Source organism: Urocitellus parryii, chromosome 8, assembly GCF_045843805.1.
Source record: "Urocitellus parryii isolate mUroPar1 chromosome 8, mUroPar1.hap1, whole genome shotgun sequence".
Taxonomy (NCBI): domain Eukaryota; kingdom Metazoa; phylum Chordata; class Mammalia; order Rodentia; family Sciuridae; genus Urocitellus; species Urocitellus parryii.
The window spans coordinates 71,666,083-71,686,244 of NC_135538.1; the positions used below are offsets into that span (position 1 = coordinate 71,666,083).

A 20,162-nucleotide genomic window follows, 5' to 3' on the forward strand; every position below is an offset into this window, starting at 1 on the left:
AAATACTTGAATACCTACCATTTATTTAAATACACTTGATATTTTCACAAAATGTTAAAGTTGAGTATCAGAGAAAGGTTTCCTTTTTTCATTTTATTTCCTTTAAATGTTAATAAAACTTGATATTCAGCAACCAAGTTTTATTTTCAACAAGAATCAGAAAACTGTCAAAGACAAACTGTTTTCCATCATACAAACGACGTGATCACAGATAATAAAATTGCACAAACCTCAAAGCCTAAATAACCATGTAAATGGATTCTATGTTTTTTGAGACAGATGGTGGATCACAACAGTGATGGGTTATGAATTCCAAAAAGATTGTCCTCCAGAATGAAACAAAAATGCCTGAAGAAGCAGATTTAAAATATAAAGTGAAACCAAAATAGAAAAATGACATCAATTTTTAAAAGACCAAGAAGATAGAAACAGAGAACATATAGATTATATAGAAGCACTCTGGAGAGAAAATAATTTTGAATTGAAACATTATCATTATGTTAACAGAAGGAAATCTGAATGTATTTCAATAAGGTCAGTAATGTTATCTGGTTCATTCTACACCACATCCAAGACTACAGAAAATTGCAACCTGTGTCTGTCAACCACCTTATCACCTGATGTTGGCGCCTAAGGTATGCTCACCAATCTTGGTCATTGTTGGGAACTCTTGACTTCTTTATATAGTTCTTGGCTGCATAACATTAGAGTGAATTAACAACCATTATGGAAGAGAATTAAGTTCTCAATGATGGGTAATTTCCTTACACATACTATTTCTATAATATAGGAGGGAGGTGTAACATAAATGCCCACTTAAAATATCTTCTGCTTAGGTGTGCAAAGAGTTAATGGTAGCATCCTATAAATCTCATAATAATATCAATGATGTTGGCATAGAACTCATCTAAACAGAAAAAATTAAATCATTTTATGCTACTATCACAGCCTCTGAAAAGCAATTTCTGAAGTCTACTGAATCAAATTATCTAGTATCTGGGTATCTTGTGTAATAGTTGATCAAGACTTTGTCAGCACAAAAAGGCAGTTATCATGTTCTAAAATAAGTATCTTGGCTCTGAGATGTTATCAACCATACTAAGGGCAATGAAGGTACTTATCAGCAGTCATTCAATAGTCCTTAATTCACTGTTCCTGTGAGAAATACAGGTTGTTAAATTCATATTATTTCCTTAGCTACTTCCAAGTTCCTCTCTATTCTTTCTTAGATATTTCCTTTATACAACCATAATTAAATTATCTAATATTTACATAAAATGCCTTGAGCAATGCTTGGCACATAGTAGTCACTGCCTCAGTTGTCACTACCATTATTTCATGTCTTACAAGTGATGCTTTGTATATGTCAAATGCAGAGACTCTAAGGTGTGATTTGCTTTAGCAAGTTCAATCCAATGCACCCAAGGAGGAAAAACTCTAATATCCAAGGCATGTTTTATATTACAATTCTCTTATTTAGGATAGAAGGGCAAATAATTTAAAAAATTATCAAAGTGATTGAAAATATATATGTATATATATACATATATGTATATATATATATATATATACACACACACCTCTAGATAAACATCCCCAAAGCTATTACCTGAAATTGCAAATATTGAGAACAAATTAAAAGTAACTTTTGATAACTGTACCACAAATAAGTGTGCCAGTGATTAAAGAGCCTATCCTCACATTGAATTAGTTCCAGACTGTGGTAAATTTGTTGCAACGTTATAAAAGTATTTCAGTATATATTTTATTTTTATAATAATAAATCTGAGATTCTCTAATATCCTCTGGTTTGTCATATGTCATCCATGCATCATTCATTCCATTCACTTAAAGCATCATCTTCATGTCCATGTATTTCTGCTGGTGACTGGTCAAGAGAAGTTGAGTCTTTGTATCTCATAGAACTCAGCTCTGAGTGTATCTCAGTTGTAGAGGCTTTCGCCCCCCAGAAAGCTTTCACTGCTGCCCTAAGGGGAAAAAACAAGAACGAAACAAAAACCATAATATGAAGTGAAAACAAAAACTAAATGAGACTCCTATTTACATTTTCTATATATAGATGTGTCTTTTATTCACGGTTCAGTTTTAGTTTGTAATGCACCAGCTGCATTGGGCTAGTAGATGAATGCTTGTACTTACCAGGGTGTAATGCTCATACAGACATTAGATATATTTTCATATAAATGAATTGGTAGATTACAATAACCAAGTTTTAAAGTTGTGAGAACTACAATTGAACAACACAAATATTCATTAAATAATTTTTTAAGGAATTGCCTTATAAATTCCTAAGAATTGCATTTAAACGCTCTCTCATGGCTGGGAAGAAAGTCATAAGATCATTTTTAGAAGCATCCATATAAGAGATGGGATAGCCTGAACTAGCATTGTCACAGGAGGAATGAAGGGAGCTGGACAATTTCAAGACACATGCTGGAGACATCATGGCCAGGATTTTTCACTAGATGAGGGAAGGGAAGATGAGGAGGATGTCAATCAAAGGTGACAATGCATCCTGGGCATTCGCCTACCAATTAATAATTATGAAGATCAATACGAAGATCACAAATACACAGATAATGACTCCTATGGTCAGCACAAAAACTAGGACTGCATCAGTGTCTGGTCGGCTTGATCTTCTCATCTGCAATTCTAAAGAAAACACACACCTGATGATTATTTCTACTGGAAATAAACAAACAAAAAAAAGGAAATGAAAATCTAAATGGAAACTTTATATTTGAAAAAAAAAACAACTCTAAGAAAATACAAAAAGAATTAGTAGGAAGAAAATTGTTCATGAACTTTGTTTGGCATGTCTGAAATATGTATGTATAAAACATACAAAAAAGTTTGAAAGAACATACCAACAAACACCTATATTAGCACCACTTAAATAGTTTCAATAATATTTTTACTATTCCTTCATTCATTCATCCATCCATCCCACTATTAATCCATTAACTCATCTTACATTTTCATATATTTTAATGTAATTTGCAGGCATCAGCACAATTTCCCCCAAATTCTGCAGGTGGCCTATCAATAGCTAGAATTCAACATTTGCTTATATTTTTTCTTTGACGTAAAATTTATGTGTAATGAATTGCACAAAGATCTTAAATGTACATTTGCTTAGATTTGGAAAAGGCAAACACACTTATGTAATCAAATGCTGATGGAGACAAAGAATTCTCCTATATCCCAGAAAGTTCCCTCAAGCCCCTTTGGGTTAATTCCTGCCCCAGCCCCAGAAGCAAACAGTATTGCATCTGATCTTGTTTTCCACCAAGATTAGTTCTGTCTTTTCTATAACTTCATATGAATGGGCACATACACTATATAAAGCTTCTTTTCACTCAGCACAGTGTTGGAGATTCACCCCCACTGTTACATATGATGATGGTTTTTCTTTTTTATACAGAGTAGTCCTCCAATTTATTTATCCTGCCTCTAGTGAATACTTAGACTGCTCCAGTTTGAAGCCTATTATATAGTCCTGTGGACATTCTTGTAGAAGTCATTTTGTGAATATATATCAGTTCTGTTGGAAACTAAAGAATGGAATTGCTGGGTCATATAGGGTAGATGTGTACTTAGTTTTCTAAGTAACGATAAGGACTTTCTCAAACTGATTGTATTGGCTGTCCATGTCTTATGAGTTTCTCCCATATTTTAGCTTGGCTACTCAATCTCCAAGTGATTTTCTTTAAGTTAGCTCAAATTTTTAAATTTTAATGAAGTCTTAATACATTCATTATTTCCTTTTACTGTGATCATTCTGTGAATCATGTCTAAGAAACTTTTCCTACTACTGAATCACACAGATTTCCCTCTATGTTTTCTTCTTAAAGATTTATGGGTTTAGTTTTATGCTTAGGATTATGATACATCTCTAATTTTTAATATGTTAAAAATATAAAACTGAGGTTGAGGCTCATTGCTTTCTATACAAATATCCACACACTACTCTTAAATTAAGCCTTCTTTCCCATATGTGTCTGCTCTATCTGCAAATAAGGCTACTAAAGAAACAAAGCTAGTTTACAGTATGTGTGGGAGCACTGCTACATTGTAAACTGGTGAAAAGCCAATTTTTATCAAGGATTACTTGTTTTGTGAATTAAATCACTTTCTTATGGCTCTTTCTGTTCCCCAAATTCTAGAATCATTGGGAAAAAAAAAAGCTAAAAAGGACCATAGAAACCATCAGACCCAAATATCATTTTATACGGTTCAAGTAAAGCAAGGTCCAGAGAGATGTAATGTTTGCAAATGTTTGTTTTGACTATTTTGGTAAGTGCCAGTGTATCAGAAGTAGTCTCCTCTATGGAAAATCTCAATTATTTTTCTGAATATTTTTTTTCTGACCTTTAAACACCATGGATTATAACTCCCCATTTTCCCTAGTAATTCTAGAGTATAAACTCAATACAGTGATATTAAATAGCTCCAAGTATAATGGAAAAAATACATCCATGTTTGTATCCCAATTTTGGTAGATTTAAAAATCTTTTTATCGTGAAATAATGTTAGATATACAGAGTGAGGTTTTTTTTAAAAAAAAAAACTTAAAGTTAAAAAAACCTTTGAGAACTAAAACCTGAGGAGAAATGCAAAAATTAGTTTCCATTTATGTACTATCCTGTAACATTCGCCGAGAGAGAAGGTAGAGAATGAGGCATATAAAGATTTTAGTTCATTACAACAGTAATCTTCTCTCAAGGGTTACCTAGACTGCTTTTACATCTATTGAAATTTTCTAATGGAAAATAGGTCAAATTTCAATTCACTCACTTTTTAGATATAAACAAAGCTTACGTATGTGTTAATGTCTTCGGGACACCATAACAAAGTACCACAAACTATGTGACTTAAAAACAACAGAAATTTATTGTTTCATAGGTCTGGAGGCAAAAAAAAAATAAGGGGGGAATTGTGATGGTAGGACCATGATCCCTCTGAAGGGTCTAAGGGAGGATCCTGTGTTGCCTCTTCCAGCTTCTGGGAGCCCCGGATGTTCCTTGGTCTGTGGTAGCATACGTCCAATCTCTGTCTGTTTTCACGTGCCCGTCTCCTCATATGCCTATGTCTTCACACGGCATTCCTCTGCCTTTGTCTCTCTCCCCTCTTCAAATTCAGTCACATTGGGTTAAGGCCTATCCTACTCTACTAGGATCTCATCTTAACTAATTACATCTACAATGATGGTCTTTCCAATTATGGCCACATTCTGAGTACTGGGAAAGGCAAGACTTCAAAGTCTCTTTTCTGGGGAAAGGGCACACAAACCAAGCCATAACAAGGCCTATTTATGAAAGACAGCTCTTGTGGGAGTGAAAAATGTGATATATAAAATGGAAGCCAATACAATACTATGTGGACATTTCTAACCCAAACATTTGTTTGATGTCTAAACAGTCAAAAGGGTCTTTTACAGTAGTGTACCCAAATTGTAATTTTTGAAAGAATCTAATCGTGTTCTGAGAACATTTTGTTGTTCAGCTACTGCATGCACTAAGACAACAAAGCTACCCCACGACCCCTAGGCTGCAAAGTTAACTTCATCTCAATAAAGGACAGGCACATTTTGAGTTCTGTTCTCCAGCCCTTAACTTGCATCCTAGCAAATGCATTCTCCTTTCTAGTCATGAGAGGAGTATGTAGCATCTTGCAACATTAGCCAAGAGAAGGTGGAGAGTAGTTTAAACTACTCACTACTAACCAGTTCTCCCAGGGCCCAGGAAGTGAGGACAAGGGCCAAGAATGGTCCAGCGGCTTTTATAATATCATAAACTAAGGCTAGCTGAGATATTTTTTAGTTTGCTACTTTGGTCCTCTCTTCTGTCGTTTTTTAGTACTTTATTGAAATTATCCTCTTAGTGTTATTAGCTTTAACCATGAAGATTTTTTAAGTTGCTAAATAGCACATCAAAGGAAGTTTAAATAGTAAATAGTTTATTTTTTAGAATCACCCCCAAAACACTTTACCCTGTTCTCATTTGAATAAAGATACCACATTACATTATGTTTGGTATCTCTAGACAATAGCGGAAGCCATTTACCTGGGGTACAAAAATAGCTTCAGGAAATCCATAAGCTCTCTTAAAATTACATATAACTTTTGCCATGTTTGTATATTGAACATTTTTCTCTGAAGAAGATCCAGAGCCTTGATTGGATTCTCAAAAGAACTTGTGATCAAGTCCCCCACGCCTCTAACAAAAATGACAACATTATAAATGGTTAAGAGCACCTACATAAAAGGAAATGATTACCTGGATACAAAAGACATCATAGATTAAACTGAAAGGACATGAATGCAGATCCATCTCACAAGGGAAACAATGTACAACATGTAAAATTATGTTCAGGACAAGATTTGCCTTTTGTGACACAGAGACATGCATTACTGCATTATCAAAAAAATATTTTCTTCAAATAGATAATTTTTAAAGAAAAGTGCTCTGACTTCGTGTTTCTTAATTTTTTAAATTAATTTTATTATTTTTCTGTGCTAAGAGTTTTGTAAGCATTCATGAGAATTCCATTAATCCACTTTCACTTTTATGATGGAAGTAAATGCAAGAATATATATATTTCAAGTTAAAAGCCTGGTCTTAAAGGACCAGTTTCCCAAAGTGAGCCACATTTAATGCTACTTTGTGAAAAAGAAGTTAATTATTATCTGGTAGAAAAGCGTCAATGATATAAACCAGTGTTTCTCAGCACTGTGGACACCAGCAGCAACAGCATCACCTGGGAACTTGTCAGAAAGGCAAATTTGCATGCCATTTCTAGTCCAGACCTACTCAAACAGAAGCTCTGATTTGGACTGGATAGAGACTTGTATCTTAAAAAGCTCTCCAGGTGATTTTGATGCTTTTTGAAGTATAAGATATAAGCAAACCAAAATATTGCTGTGCACTTACCATTAGATGTATAGACTGTGAATTTAATAGATGCTACCATTTCAGAATTATCCATGGTGTCACACTGGAAAGCCAAGGGGTGGATATCTCTTTGTACATCCAGGATTGCTGAATCATTTGCAAGTATAACAGGTTGCTATTAAAACAAAACAAAACAAAACAAAACAAACAAACAAAAAACAAAGTATCAATGTTCTTCCCTACACTTAAGGTCAGAAAACCATTACTTCCTTCAAAAAAAAAAAAAAAAAGAGTCACTGACTCTTGGAGCCTAGTATGCTAATTAATTGTGTACATGGATTTTGGAGTCAGAAAATCCAGACTTCAAATCTCAATGCTACCACTTCCTATCTGTATGACTGTAGACAAGTTATTCTCTACACATCAATTACTTATCTATACAATGGTATAGCAACCGTAGGGTTGTTATATGCTTAAGAAGAGCGCGTTGATGCATGTTTGTAGTTCCAGCTACTAAAGGGGCTGAGGCAGGAGAATAACAAGTTGGAGGCCAGCCTCAGTGACATGGCAAGACCCTGAGCAACTTAGTGAAACCCTGTCTCAAAAAATACAAAGGGCTGGGGATGTGGCTCAGGGGTTAAGCTACTCTGGCAAAAATTCTTTAACTAGTGTTAGCTACTGCCATTAATATACAACTCCTTTAAAAATAAATAAAAACCTTACTTACAAAATAAAAATAGTTCATATTATATGGATGTTTAAAAGTTCTATTTCTAGTTGACTTTAAGACATATAGAATGTCTTAAATCTCACTGAATAGTGAAAAAAAATTGAATTCCAATAATATTTTCCTCTTTTGCAAAATGCTTTTAAAGAGAGTTTTCTGAGAGTTATCTAAACTGGGATACAAATTTTAACACTCACTAGGAAAGCACCAGATTACATATGTTCATTACTTACTTGGTCTGCCCTTAGAAGTTTCCACATATATTTGTAACGATTTACAGGAGATGTATGAACACATGCCAATCTAACACTTTCAAGACTTTCTGAAATTGGTTTACCCCCTGAACAAAAGAAAAATCAAATACATAAATATCATTGGGCATTATAAGTTGCTTTACATATGTCATTACTTTTAAAAGTCACTCCCAGTCATAAAAATCAATTAGATATTGCAAGTTACCAAATCTTAAAATTGGGAACTGGAATGTAGTGGGGTAAGGGAAGAGTGATGAGGACAACAATAAAGTCACCAAAAAAAGCAAGGGAGGAGACACAATGTCTCTCAGTTTTTTAATGCAGAATAAATTCTAGAGAAGAGGTAAGGGCAATCAGTGATCTGTTACACTGAACTTTGAGGTCTGCTCGTGGCTTCCAATTTACTGGTTAGGAAACCTTATTAGAGATATTAAAATGTCAGAATAGCATAATTGGATGCAAAACAGACCTCAAAGTTCCCCATTTAAGATTTATCAACCCACTGATAAAATGCCATGACCAAAACATCAAAAGTGTTCCACTTGAGGACAGACTCAACCACAGACCCCAAGTATAGAGAGAGGGTCCAGTATACAGCAGATAATATATCTTTAAATTTTAGATGTCACTGAAAAATGTAAAGCAAAAGCAGAAAGTTACTCACAGTTGTAAGTGTCTAGAGAATGGAAATTAAATTGTAGATTTCCTTTCAACGCATCCACTGGCTGTCTCCTTGTATTCAGTGGCAATCTGAGGTAAGGGTGTTTCCCTGAGGTGAACTCTTCCCCTCTGTCACCCGCCAATACTTACAGCCACAATCTGCTGGTCCACGGCATTCTTCTACTCGAACAATACACTTGGATTCACCTCCAGGGCATCCATTTGTTAATATAACTTCTCTAACACCAACACCTTAGGTAGAAAGAGATGGGCAAATGTTAAGAAAACAACGAATTGAAGAAGGTCTTTACTTTCTTACCCAGGTCTGGCTTATCTTTTCTTGCTTCCTTTTTAAAATTTATTAATTGTTTAAACTTTTCTCTTAATTTCAGAAAGTTAACTCCTAAATTCGCAGTGATAACATTTAGAATTTTCTTCAGCTCCTTGTTTGCAATAATTTCATAAAACAGTATTTTCTCAAATTAGTTACATAAAACACTAGTCATTCTACAATCATCTATGCATTTGAAAATGGTACATTAAATAAAATGAAAAGGACCTCTTTTTTCTTTTTCTATCTTATTGGCACATTATAATCATACATAGTAGTAGTTGAGTTCATTCTGACAAAACCATACATACGTGGAATTTGATTTCAGTTCCCATTCCCCAGATTTTCCCTCCCCTCCTTTCTCTCCATATACTCCTCCTTTCTCTTCTCTACTGATCTTCCTTTGTCTCATTTACTTATTTATTTTTGATTGGTTCTTTCTACTTATATGTAAAGGTGAAATTCCATGTGCTGTGTTTATATATGCACCTAACGTGATTTTGTTAAATTCATTCCACATTTCCTTCCTTTTTTATTGTCCCTCCTCCCTCCCTTTTGATCCTCTTCTACTCCATGGACTTTGTCTATATCTTTATAATATCCAATTCCCTCCTCCTTCTTTCCCTTGTTTTGTTCTAGCTTCTATCTATGAGAGAAATATTTAAATCTTGATTTTGTGAGAATGGCTAAGCACAATGTTCTTCATTTCCATCCGTTTACCAGACAATGCCATAATTTCATTCTTCTTCATAGCTGAGTAAGACTTCATTGTGTATAGATACTACATTTTCCTTGCCATTCATCTGCTGATGGATACCTGGGTTGATTCCATAAGTTGGCTATTGTGAATTGTGCTGCTATAAACATCAAGGTGGCTATATCACTATAGTATGCTGATTTTAATTCTTTTCAGTAAACACCAAGAAGTGGGATAGCTAAGTCATATGGTGGTTCCATTCCTAGTTTTTTGAGAAATCTCCACATTGCTTTCCAGAACGGTTGTATTCATCTATAGTTCTACCAACAATACACAGTGTACTTTTCCCCCATGTCTTTGCCATCATTTATTATTTTTGGTGTTCTTGATAACTGGCATTTTGACTGGTTCAAGATGAATTCTCAATGTAGTTTTGATTTGTATTGCCCCGATTGCTAGAGATGTTGAACATTTTATCATATATTTATTGGCTCTTTGTGCATCTTTTGAGAAATGTCTGTGTAGTTCTTTTGCTGGTTTATTGATTGGGATACTTGTTCTTTTTTCTTAATTTTTTTTGTAGTTGTAGATGGATAGCACAGCCTTATTTTGTTTATTTTATGTGGTGCTGATGATCAAACCCAGTGCCTCTCACATGAGAGGCAAGCGTTCTGCCACTGAGCTACAGTCCCAGCCAAGGATATTTGTTGTTTGTTTGTTGGGTGTTAGGTGGTTTTAGTTGTGCATATGTTTTGGATAGCAATCCCCAGTCAGAGGAACAGCTGACAAAGATTTCCTCCCATTCTGTACACTCTCTCTCTTCATGTGATGTCTTTACTACAGAAGTTTTTAGAAACTTTTAATATGCTAATAAATTAGTATGCTATTATATATAAATTCTTGTTAATCTAAGATGCAAAGATTTTACATGTTAACATCTTTGAAATCAGAATACATTAATATAACTGTGGTATGACAGCATTTTTTCTTTTTAGAATACATAAAATGTGCTTCTTACAGCAAATAAAATTAGGTTTGATGAAACACAGTAGTACACAGAATTTTCCAAACTTAATTTGACTGTGAACCTTTTCAGAGTGGGGGCATGGAACTTCTGGAGAAAAATCCAAAATCATATTTTACCATAAATGATACTTTTTAATATTTAGATTGATAGTCTCTGTGTTAAATATAGACAAGATAACTTATTAGTAACCAAATCTCCATTTCCAACAAGATAATTTTTGTTACAAGAAACCAAATCTTTTACTAACCAATCCTAGAATTCTGAGTCAAGCTTTAATTGAAATAATTGAGGGAGATGGTAAATTCTGAATCAGCAACACTGCTGAATACATTTGGTGTTAAGACTACAAGGTCACAAGCTAAGCAAGATTCCTTGATTTCCTTGTCTACCAGATTACCTCTTTCAGCCTCTACAAGGTATTAATCATAAAACCCATTCTCAAGGGATAGAAAAGTTGAAGATTAGAACAGTGGCTTACAATAGTGCTTCTCAAATTTAAGAGTACCTGCAAATCACATGGAGTTCTTACTAAAATGCAAATTTTGATTCAGTCTGTCTTGAGTATGTCTAAGATTATGCATTTTTAACAAGCTCCTTGGTGATGCTAATGTAGCCATTTTATGGACCACAGTCTGAGTAACGAGAGAGGACTTCCTATGGGACTGGAGGATGGAAGGTGAAAGTGTCTTTTGATTAGGAGGGAGCTGAATCAGGCACGATGGTGCATGCCTGTAATCCCAGAATCTTGGGAGGCTGAGGCAAGAGGATCATCAATTCAAGGCCAGCTTCAGCAATTTAGTGAGACTCTGCCTTTAAAAAAAATAAATAAATAAGGCTGGGGATGTAGCTTAGTAGCAGAACACTTGTCCAGCATGTATGAAACTTTAGGTTCAATCCCTAGTAATGGCAAAATAAATAAACAAATTAATTAAAAGAGATGGCTGAGAATGGCTTTCGTATGGCTCCACTTGAATTTACAATAGGTGCTTCTTTAGAGGCACAGTCTTATTCTGAAATGCACAAATATTTTCCAATCAGGTATTTTATATACTTATTTAAACACAGCTCACTGAGATATGTGGTAGGTATGCGATTTTCCAAGTAACACCTAAATATCTGCCAAAATATTGGAAAAAAGTGTCTAAGTGTTAAAATATTTTTTAGGAGTTAAATAGAATTTTCACTAAAACCTAAAACCTTTTTCTTTTCTATGTAGTTAATATAAACTGACAATACTTTTAACATTTTAGATCTGAAATATTACATTTTTGGTTTATTTTTTCTTTAGAACTTATAACCACCTAGTTTATCACTAACATATTATTTGTCTTGTCCTACTAAAATATACATTCTTTGAAGGTAAAAAGTTTTGTTTTGTTTTGTTTTTCACTATTTTATCCATAGTCCCTATAACAATGCCTGATACATAGTAACCAAAAAAAAAAAAAAAACTTGATTTAAAAAAATCAATTTTTGAGAGAATAAATATACAATTTTTAAAGCATGCCTTTAACAAATAAAAAACATTAATTGTTGGAGCTGTCATAAAAAATAATTTTTTTACCTGCAAAAATTTCAAGCAAGTAGCAAGAGAAAGATATAAGCTACAAATGAGTAATCATATGTTTATTACAGATTCCCCTAATTTTGACTCTTACTTATATAAAGTAAAAACCAGGTTTAAAACTACTTTAAGAGATTGAAAGAAGAGTAGTTGCCAGGAACTGGAAGAAGTGGAAAGTTAGTTTAAATGGGGGTGGGATTTTAGTTCATGGTGTTGACAAAGTTCAAAATGGATAGTGGTGATGGTTGTACAATAATATGAATATGCTTAAGGCCACTAGATTTTATATATATAAATGGTTAAAATAATAAATTTTATTTTGGATGTATTTTATCATAATTTTTTAAAAAGCTACCTCAAATAAAAACAATTCAGGTATAATTTTTGACCAAAAGTTTACTCCCAAAAATTCTGATCAAGATCTGCATGAATTTTTCTGTCTTCTTATCCTCTAGTTATTGTTCTCCCTTTCTTCTGGTCACTGTCACTTTGTCTACAGCAGACCACTTAAGATGAACTTAATTTCATTGTTAATTATCTAATGTTTCTCAGTGCCCTCATTTATGGCAGGGGTTATCAAAGGGTAGTCCTCTATTCAGCCATAAAGAGTGAAATTATGTCATTTGCAGGAAAATGGATGAAACTGAGGGCATTGTGTTAAGTAAAATAAGGCAAATTCAGAAAGTCAAGGGTTCTTATTTTTTCTCTCATTTGAAGAAACTAGAAAGAAAAATAAATAAATAAAGGTCGGGGTGGGGATCTCACGAAAACAGAAGGGGACCAGGAGGAAGGAAAAAAGGAGGAAATGGAGAAGAACTAGATGATGAGTTAATCAAATTATATTGTTTTATTGTATATATGTATAAACATTAAACAACAAATCCCACTATTATGTATAATTATAATGTGTGAATGAAAATACCTAGAAAAAATTAAAAGATGGACCTTTAACCATCAGGCTGAGCTTCATTGTCAGCTGAAATGCAAATTCTTAGGCCCATCCACAGGTCTAGGGAGTTGGAAACTATTGAGTAGGCCCCACAAACTGTTTTAATAAGCCTTTTAGGCACTTGGAATAGAGGTTTGAGAAACATTGACCTCTAATTGCATATAAGCCTTAATCCTACCCCTGTGTTAAGAGATTTTGTGTCCAATTTCCATCCATAGAATGATCAACATAAGTCTTATTCTTTTAACATCATCTTTCCCACAAAGCCAATACTTTTTTCCCAAAAAAAACATGACGTATAAATTGGAGAAATTGGAATAGATGATTACAAATAAGCATATTTCTTGATAGATTTGCCAGCACATTATGTGGGAAGACATCTGTGAGATGCATTGGAAAATCTCTCATCTTATGAACATCTGTGAAATGGAGAAGATTTCACTTTGGTGAAGACAGTTTATGTGCCAAAAAAATAATAGGGAGTTAGCTTAAAATAAAACTTGGGTGTTGCAAACTGGAAATATCTTGCGTTTTGAAGCAAATCAGCTGAGTTTTGTGTGTAAATTATAGTTGTTAGACATAGAAAGCAATGAGAGATGAATGAAAGTACACAAATTACAAGTAAACAATTACCACATTATCTGTTTTTACCTTCCCTCCCCCCAAAATTAGATTATTCTCCTGCTCTTTTCTACTTACCACACGTGACTGTGCACATTCCAAATTCAACTTCTTTGACTATTGTTTTATTCGGACCTAAATATAAAGTATAAAGATACAGTATTTAATCATATGAAGACTTTTCTAAGTGAAAAACTTCTTACTTGGGATGGGGGATACAAATACTTAACATATGGGCAGCAGGCAATTTAAAAAAAAAATTCTATTAAACCAGAGAAGCAAAGCCATTTCTCATGCATTTACTATTATTTAAATCAAAAGAAGCCTGAACTTTTAAGGAAGTTCATGAAACTAGGGAATAACCTGCAAAGAAGGTTTATATTTAAAACTTGTATATAACTTAAGGTTTTTTTTTTTCATCAGTTAATACATGGTGAGTTAAAAGTCTATTGAAAATCACAAAAATACAAAAGGCCTTAGAATTTTAAGAAATGAGAACAATTTTTTCTAATTAAAAGAAATAAATTTTTTTTCAAAAACTCACAAAAAACAGTGCATAATTTTCATCCAAAAAGAATTCTTATGCCAATTGTTCATTAAAGTTATAAGTGATGGATTGGTTTTACTCACTTTCCAGATTAAAATGGAAAATTTCAATAGTTCTAAGAACATATTTCAATGCTTTATTTAGCAGGATAATCACAACTCTGTGAGTATACAACTTTGAGAAGCTAAAAATTCTTGGTTCTAAATCACGTTCTCTTTTTCTAATCATTTGAAGAAGTTGGCATGAATTCCACTAAATATCTTATATAACCAATTCTTCATAGCTCAGATTAGGACTGAAATCTCTCTATAAAAAAACAAATGAGGTATAAGAAAAAAAATTATAAAAGGCAATGTATCTCAGGGCAACAAATCACATAGAAAAGTAGATTGAATTTCAAGTCCAAAAAGCTACTTCTAACACTAACAAGCTCTTTGAGTTTGGGCAAATTAATTAAATTCTGTCATACCTAGTTAGCCTTTGTTACATTTGGAAAGGAAACCCTGATTGATTTGATATTGTTGGAATTAAATAAGATAATGCACACAAAATAATTCTATAAATTGTTTAGCACTACAAATATGCCAAAGTTGTCATAATTATGCAAATTAAACTTGTTTTGTAGTTATTAATATCACATGGTATTGATATTTTTCCTATTTTGAATTATTGTAAAACCTCAATAGTTCCATAAGCTTTTCATTCTGTACAAGCATCAAATATTGTTACTTTGAATGCACAGTAGGTACTCAATACATATAAGTAAATCAGTTATTGACCTTGTTAAATAAATGAATTAGACTATCATAACTTATTAATTTTGAACTGACTTTTTATGCTTGAAATGCTTAAATACTTTCAACTTGCACATAATAAGAAATAAGTTAAAAGCTTAAGCCTGAACATAAAAAACATAGGTAAGAGAATGAGTACTAGACTACTCACAGCTTCTTTTCACAATCCATTACTCAATTAGCTCTACTATTTACCACCTATATTGCTTTGAGAAATTATTCAATTTCTTCTAACTTGAGCTTCTTTATAGGAAAAAAAATGAGATTGAATCACAGAAGCCTCTAAAGTTCTTTTTAGCTTTAATGTTCTTTGATGTATTAAATGTCCATTAGGTCACTTCAATTTTTTTTTTTTGTAACTATATGTATCTGGATTTCAGTGTGACATTTGTAAAAATTTCCCATTATACACCAGTGAATAAAAAGGGAAAATATGATCTGAATGTCAGCAAAGTTTGATGTATAATTGGCCAAACAGGATGATGCACAGATGCAAATTTGTCAGTTGGAGGGAATGTGGAAGAAGTGATGTGTCATGGGGCTCTGTCCTGTTCAACATTTTTATTAATGACCTGAAAAAAAAAGAACCCTGATATCATGCTGACTGAATCCAGAATTCTGCAAAGCTATGAAGGATAGCAAATGTGTTCAAATGTAAATCTGTATCTAAAAATGAAAGGGTGAAGAATGGGCAAATGCCAAAAAAAAAATTTTAGGAGAATAAAAAGTCCTATACCTAGAGCTCAAAAGTTAACTATCAGAAATATTGTATTGATTGTCTTAATTTGATAGAAAAAAAGGGTAAAAAAAATGAATAGAATCCAACAGTTCAATAAGAGGCAAGAATGTGGTGAGGCTTCTCCACTAACCACTGACCCACATTCCCTATCCCTTTTTTATTTTTAATTTTGAGACAAGAGTTTTGCTAATTTGCTTAGGGCTTTACCAAGTTGCTGAGGATGACTTTGAATTTGTGATCCTCCTGCCTCAGCCTCCCAAGTGCTGAGATTATAGGCATGTCCCACTGTGCCTAGCTTTTTGGACCCTTTGAAATCTAATGATACACACACACACACACACACACACACACACACACACTCATGGTATAAATATAATTTTAAAGATATATAAAAGGATAAAAGGCATAAGGATACAAACCTAATATCTTCATAATTTTCCTTTATTTTGAAACATTTTATTATTTTTTATCATCTGTAATGATGTTATTTTATCATCACTCATTAATTATTCACAACTATTTTTTAAAAAGACTAAAATAATAAAATTGAAGAAGGATTGGCATTGCCTAAACAAATGATGTAATTATGAAGTAAATCATAGCTATTGCATCAGTTTTCTTATTGCTTTGCCCAAAGCATCACGTTACCCCAGGAATATATGAAACAAGTCTAAAGACACTTTTCATGTAGGCTATTTCTGGTTTTCATTAAATAAAATACAAACTTTAGAATTTTTCATTTTTTGACCATAATGGTAGAGAAGAAAATTGATGGAGAAAAACATTTCTAAATTATTGAATGAGTCAGAAGATGAACACAGATAGCAGAACTTTAGATGAAAATGGTGATGGTGAAATTGATTTTTTTTTTTTTGTATAAGCTGAATCTCAGTGAGAGATGATAGTATCTTAGGTGACTATCCTGGATAATTTTTTTAAAAAAAACAAGGAGTGAGCATTGTATTTCTAAGAATGAAAGAAAATATGGTGTTCTCATCCAGTTATATTTTTGATAGGAAGAATTTGATCTTGAAATATTTTGTGACAACAAGACCATACTGTTTTCTAAAAGGATGTGGACAGTATTCTTTTTTTTTTTTGCACGATGTTTATGCACAAAGATTTACTTGACAAGATTTGAAAATGGACAAACTATGATGACACGTATAAATAAAGGTGACTGGAAGGAAATAGATAGGTTAGAAATGAATAAAACTCATTGAAGGGAGAGGGAGCATGGGAGGAATTGATGAACTCTAGGTAGGGCAGAGGGGTGGAAGGAGAAGGGTGGGGTCAGGGGGTTAGCAATGATGGAGGAATGTGATGGACACCATTATCTAAAGTACATCTATGTAGACATGAGTTGGTGTGAACATACTTTATATACAGAGATATCAAAACTTGTTCTATGAATGTAATAAGAATTGTGATGCATTCCACTGTCATGTATTTAAAAAATAAAACCAACAAAAAAGATAATGATCATGTGTTATACTAAATTAGTTTTGTTAAATAAAATTTTGCTAGTTTAAAAATAAAAAATAAAAAACTCATTGAATTAATCATTTCAATTGTTGTTTATAAACTGAAAATGAAAGTGTTCTGCAATTATGCAGCAAAAAGATGGCATTCATCTCTTTAACAAAATACGTACCGTCAAAGTTTTCAAAAGTATTGTGCTTTGACAATATAAGTGCAAAAAGAACCAGAGTAATAATAATCTAGACTTTATTAGAGATGTACTTGAAATCTGGAATCAGTATTTATATGATGGATATATTACAGGTTTATGGCTTAACAGTTTGAGCATTTAGTTTTATTCAAACTTCTTTCAAGTTAAGTTATGAATACCTTCAAAACTGTTAAGTTATGAATACCTTCAAAACTAAGATACAAGGAATAAAAATTGGGGTTTTGGTGTGTTTATATTTTTATTAAAATTTCTAACAAAGTTGTTTTCACTAACCCTTTATTCTTGCTTTTGGAAATTATTTGTAAAATTATTTAAAAGTGAAAAACATAATAGTTCACTGGATAGTAATGGTGATGCCTGATTTTACTGATCCTCCAGAATTAGAAGATCTGTGCAAATTTTAACAAGAGTCCTGAAAACTTTCTGGTTGTTTATAGTTCTAGATTCTCAATCTACCCAGATAAAACACATGCATGAAATTATACATCTCTCAAGTCCACAGATGAGGAAACTTAGACACTGAGAGAATAAGTAACTTACTTACACTTGAGTTTGAATGTAAGGCATTGTAACTTCATCACCTGGGTTTAACTTAATATTTATCATTTTACAGCTAGAAGTATACCTTCATTAGTTTAACACTAAAATCGTTCACTCAATTTTTTTGAAAAATATACTGAAGCAATAGCTACACTGCTTTAGAACATATGCTGCCCTTCTCATCTTTTTTTTTTTTTTCACATTTCCAAAGTCAAGGACCTTTTCAAACTCTCTATAATGTAATCAAGGCAGTTCAAGCCTGGATCCCACTATTAAACTCAGATAGTCAATTTCTTTCCATGCTGAGGGTCACTATCTATCATTGGGAAATGAAACAAAGGCTGATAGACACAGCACCCACTCTGTACATATAGATTGAGGAGACAAAAGAATGCTAAAGATACTAAAAGAATTTAGCATCAGCTGGGTCATTTATGGGGAAAGGGAATCATCCTTTTGAAGACTGCAAACCTGCAACTGACCTTTTACCCACCAGCATGTGAGTTACTAATCAATATAACATGTACAGCAGCTTGTCAAGTTTTATTGCTTAATGAGCCAACAGTATAAGGCAAATTTATGTACCAAGCACAGGCTCATTCTCCCTTGGTTAATACGTTATCATCTAACAATGCCATTAGTTGAATCCCTTGATAAATGTTTTCTACTGCCACCATTCCTTTGTTGAAACTAAACATACAAATAAAACACTACAACAATGTGGAAGTGCTCAGTGGTAAGGGGCTGCACAAAGGTGACATGGCCTATACATGGGCAGTTTTGTGGGCTATCTAGATGTGTCACAGTAAAGGGAATTATAAATTCCATTGAGTTCCCACCCTAAGGGGAAATGTGGAAAGAAAGAGGGCTACCAGCAATTTCTAACTTTAAAAACAACAACAAAAACTACAATGGGGAGGGGAAATTATTGCAACAAGAGTCAAAACCAAGATTTCCTCTTGGTAGGAAGCTACCTTCACCCCTTTTAAAAAAAGTTTTTCTTTCTCCAAAGCAATATTGAAAACTATTTCTTAAGTGGCTTCTTCATATGCTTATTTGGTTATCTTGCTTGGACAATCAGTACATCCTTCTTCAAAGCTATAAGATGCACAAAATGGATAAACGCAGGGCTGTTATATGCAAGAAAGCTCTACAAATGGTAACAAAGGTGATTCTCATTATTATTCGGCAAATAAAGAGGCAGCTTTTTGCCCTCAACAGGTGCCTCTGGACGCCTGTCAAGGAGCCTCCTGCTCTCACCAGCTTCCTCGTTATCAGGCAGAGGGCCCTCGTTGTTGTCCCCTTCGCTTTCGTTGTTGTCACCGGTGTCGTCCTCGCTGTCGCTGTCGCTGTCGCTATCGCCTTCGCTTTCGCCCTCGTGGGCCTCGTGGGCCTCGTGGGCCTCGGGGCCCTCGTGGGGATCGTGGGCCTCGTGGACCTCGTGGATCTCGTGGACCTCGTGGGTCTCGTGGACCAAGGGGGGTTCCTGAATGGCGGTGACATTGGTCCCACACGAGGACTGGAAGCCCGCCAGGAGCAGCCAGCCCACGGTCAGTAGCAGCCCTGCGGAGCAGCCCGCGCCCCCGGGGCTCATGGTTCTCGGCCCCGACGGCCGCCCAATGCACGCTCACAGCCCCGGCTCCAAAGGAGAGGCGCTTCGAAGAGACCTGCCACGCCGCACTCGACCGAACCCCTGCGTCGCGCCCAGGCAACCATTGAGTCGTCACGGCTCGTCACCGCCATCCCGGTGGGGCCGCGCCCGCGCCGGGGCAGACGCCTGGAACCGCGCAGAGCCATGCGGTGCAGCTGGTCACCCGCGCGCCGCCGGGGTGCGGGGATGCGGGGTGCTGAGGGCCCTTGCTGCCAGCCTCTTCGCACAGCTTGCTTGCTTGCTTGCTTGCTTGCTTCTAAGACATTCCCTTTGCGTGCTTCCTATGTTTACTCTCTCCAAACTGGACTCCTTAGACCCTCAAGCGCTATTCATGTGATGTGGCTGCAAAATTACCTATCCAAAATCTCCAACTAGGGACGACGTGACAAGAAGGATTCGCCACAGCCTTATTAAGTATGGTGCCCTTAACTAGATCCATAACTGCAGGTGAGGT

At 34.5% G+C, this 20,162-nt stretch overlaps 1 protein-coding gene across 1 annotated transcript; it reads right to left on the bottom strand.

The window, feature by feature from the left end:
* Nucleotides 1-1,831: 1,831 nt before the first annotated feature.
* Spaca1 (sperm acrosome associated 1) lies at nt 1,832-19,651 on the bottom strand. Its single transcript, XM_026410360.1, has 8 exons — nt 19,532-19,651; nt 19,318-19,441; nt 13,823-13,879; nt 8,706-8,807; nt 7,875-7,981; nt 6,954-7,089; nt 2,553-2,673; nt 1,832-1,988 (listed from the first exon to the last, which is right to left on the bottom strand). Exons 1-8 carry the CDS (start codon nt 19,649-19,651, stop codon nt 1,832-1,834), a joined length of 924 nt encoding a protein of 307 aa, XP_026266145.1.
* Nucleotides 19,652-20,162: the final 511 nt, after the last annotated feature.

Bases quoted from the DNA above. Each gene is read 5' to 3' on its own strand.
- Spaca1 (XM_026410360.1), bottom strand. From the start codon at position 19,651: ATGAGCCCCGGGGGCGCGGGCTGCTCCGCAGGGCTGCTACTGACCGTG. The intron at 19,442-19,531 runs GTCCACGAGACC...GAGGCCCACGAG, and splicing joins CCATTCAGGAACCCCCCTTG to GCCCACGAGGGCGAAAGCGA. The intron at 7,982-8,705 runs GTAAGTATTGGC...TCTTTTGTTCAG, and splicing joins TGGACCAGCAGATTGTGGCT to GGGGTAAACCAATTTCAGAA.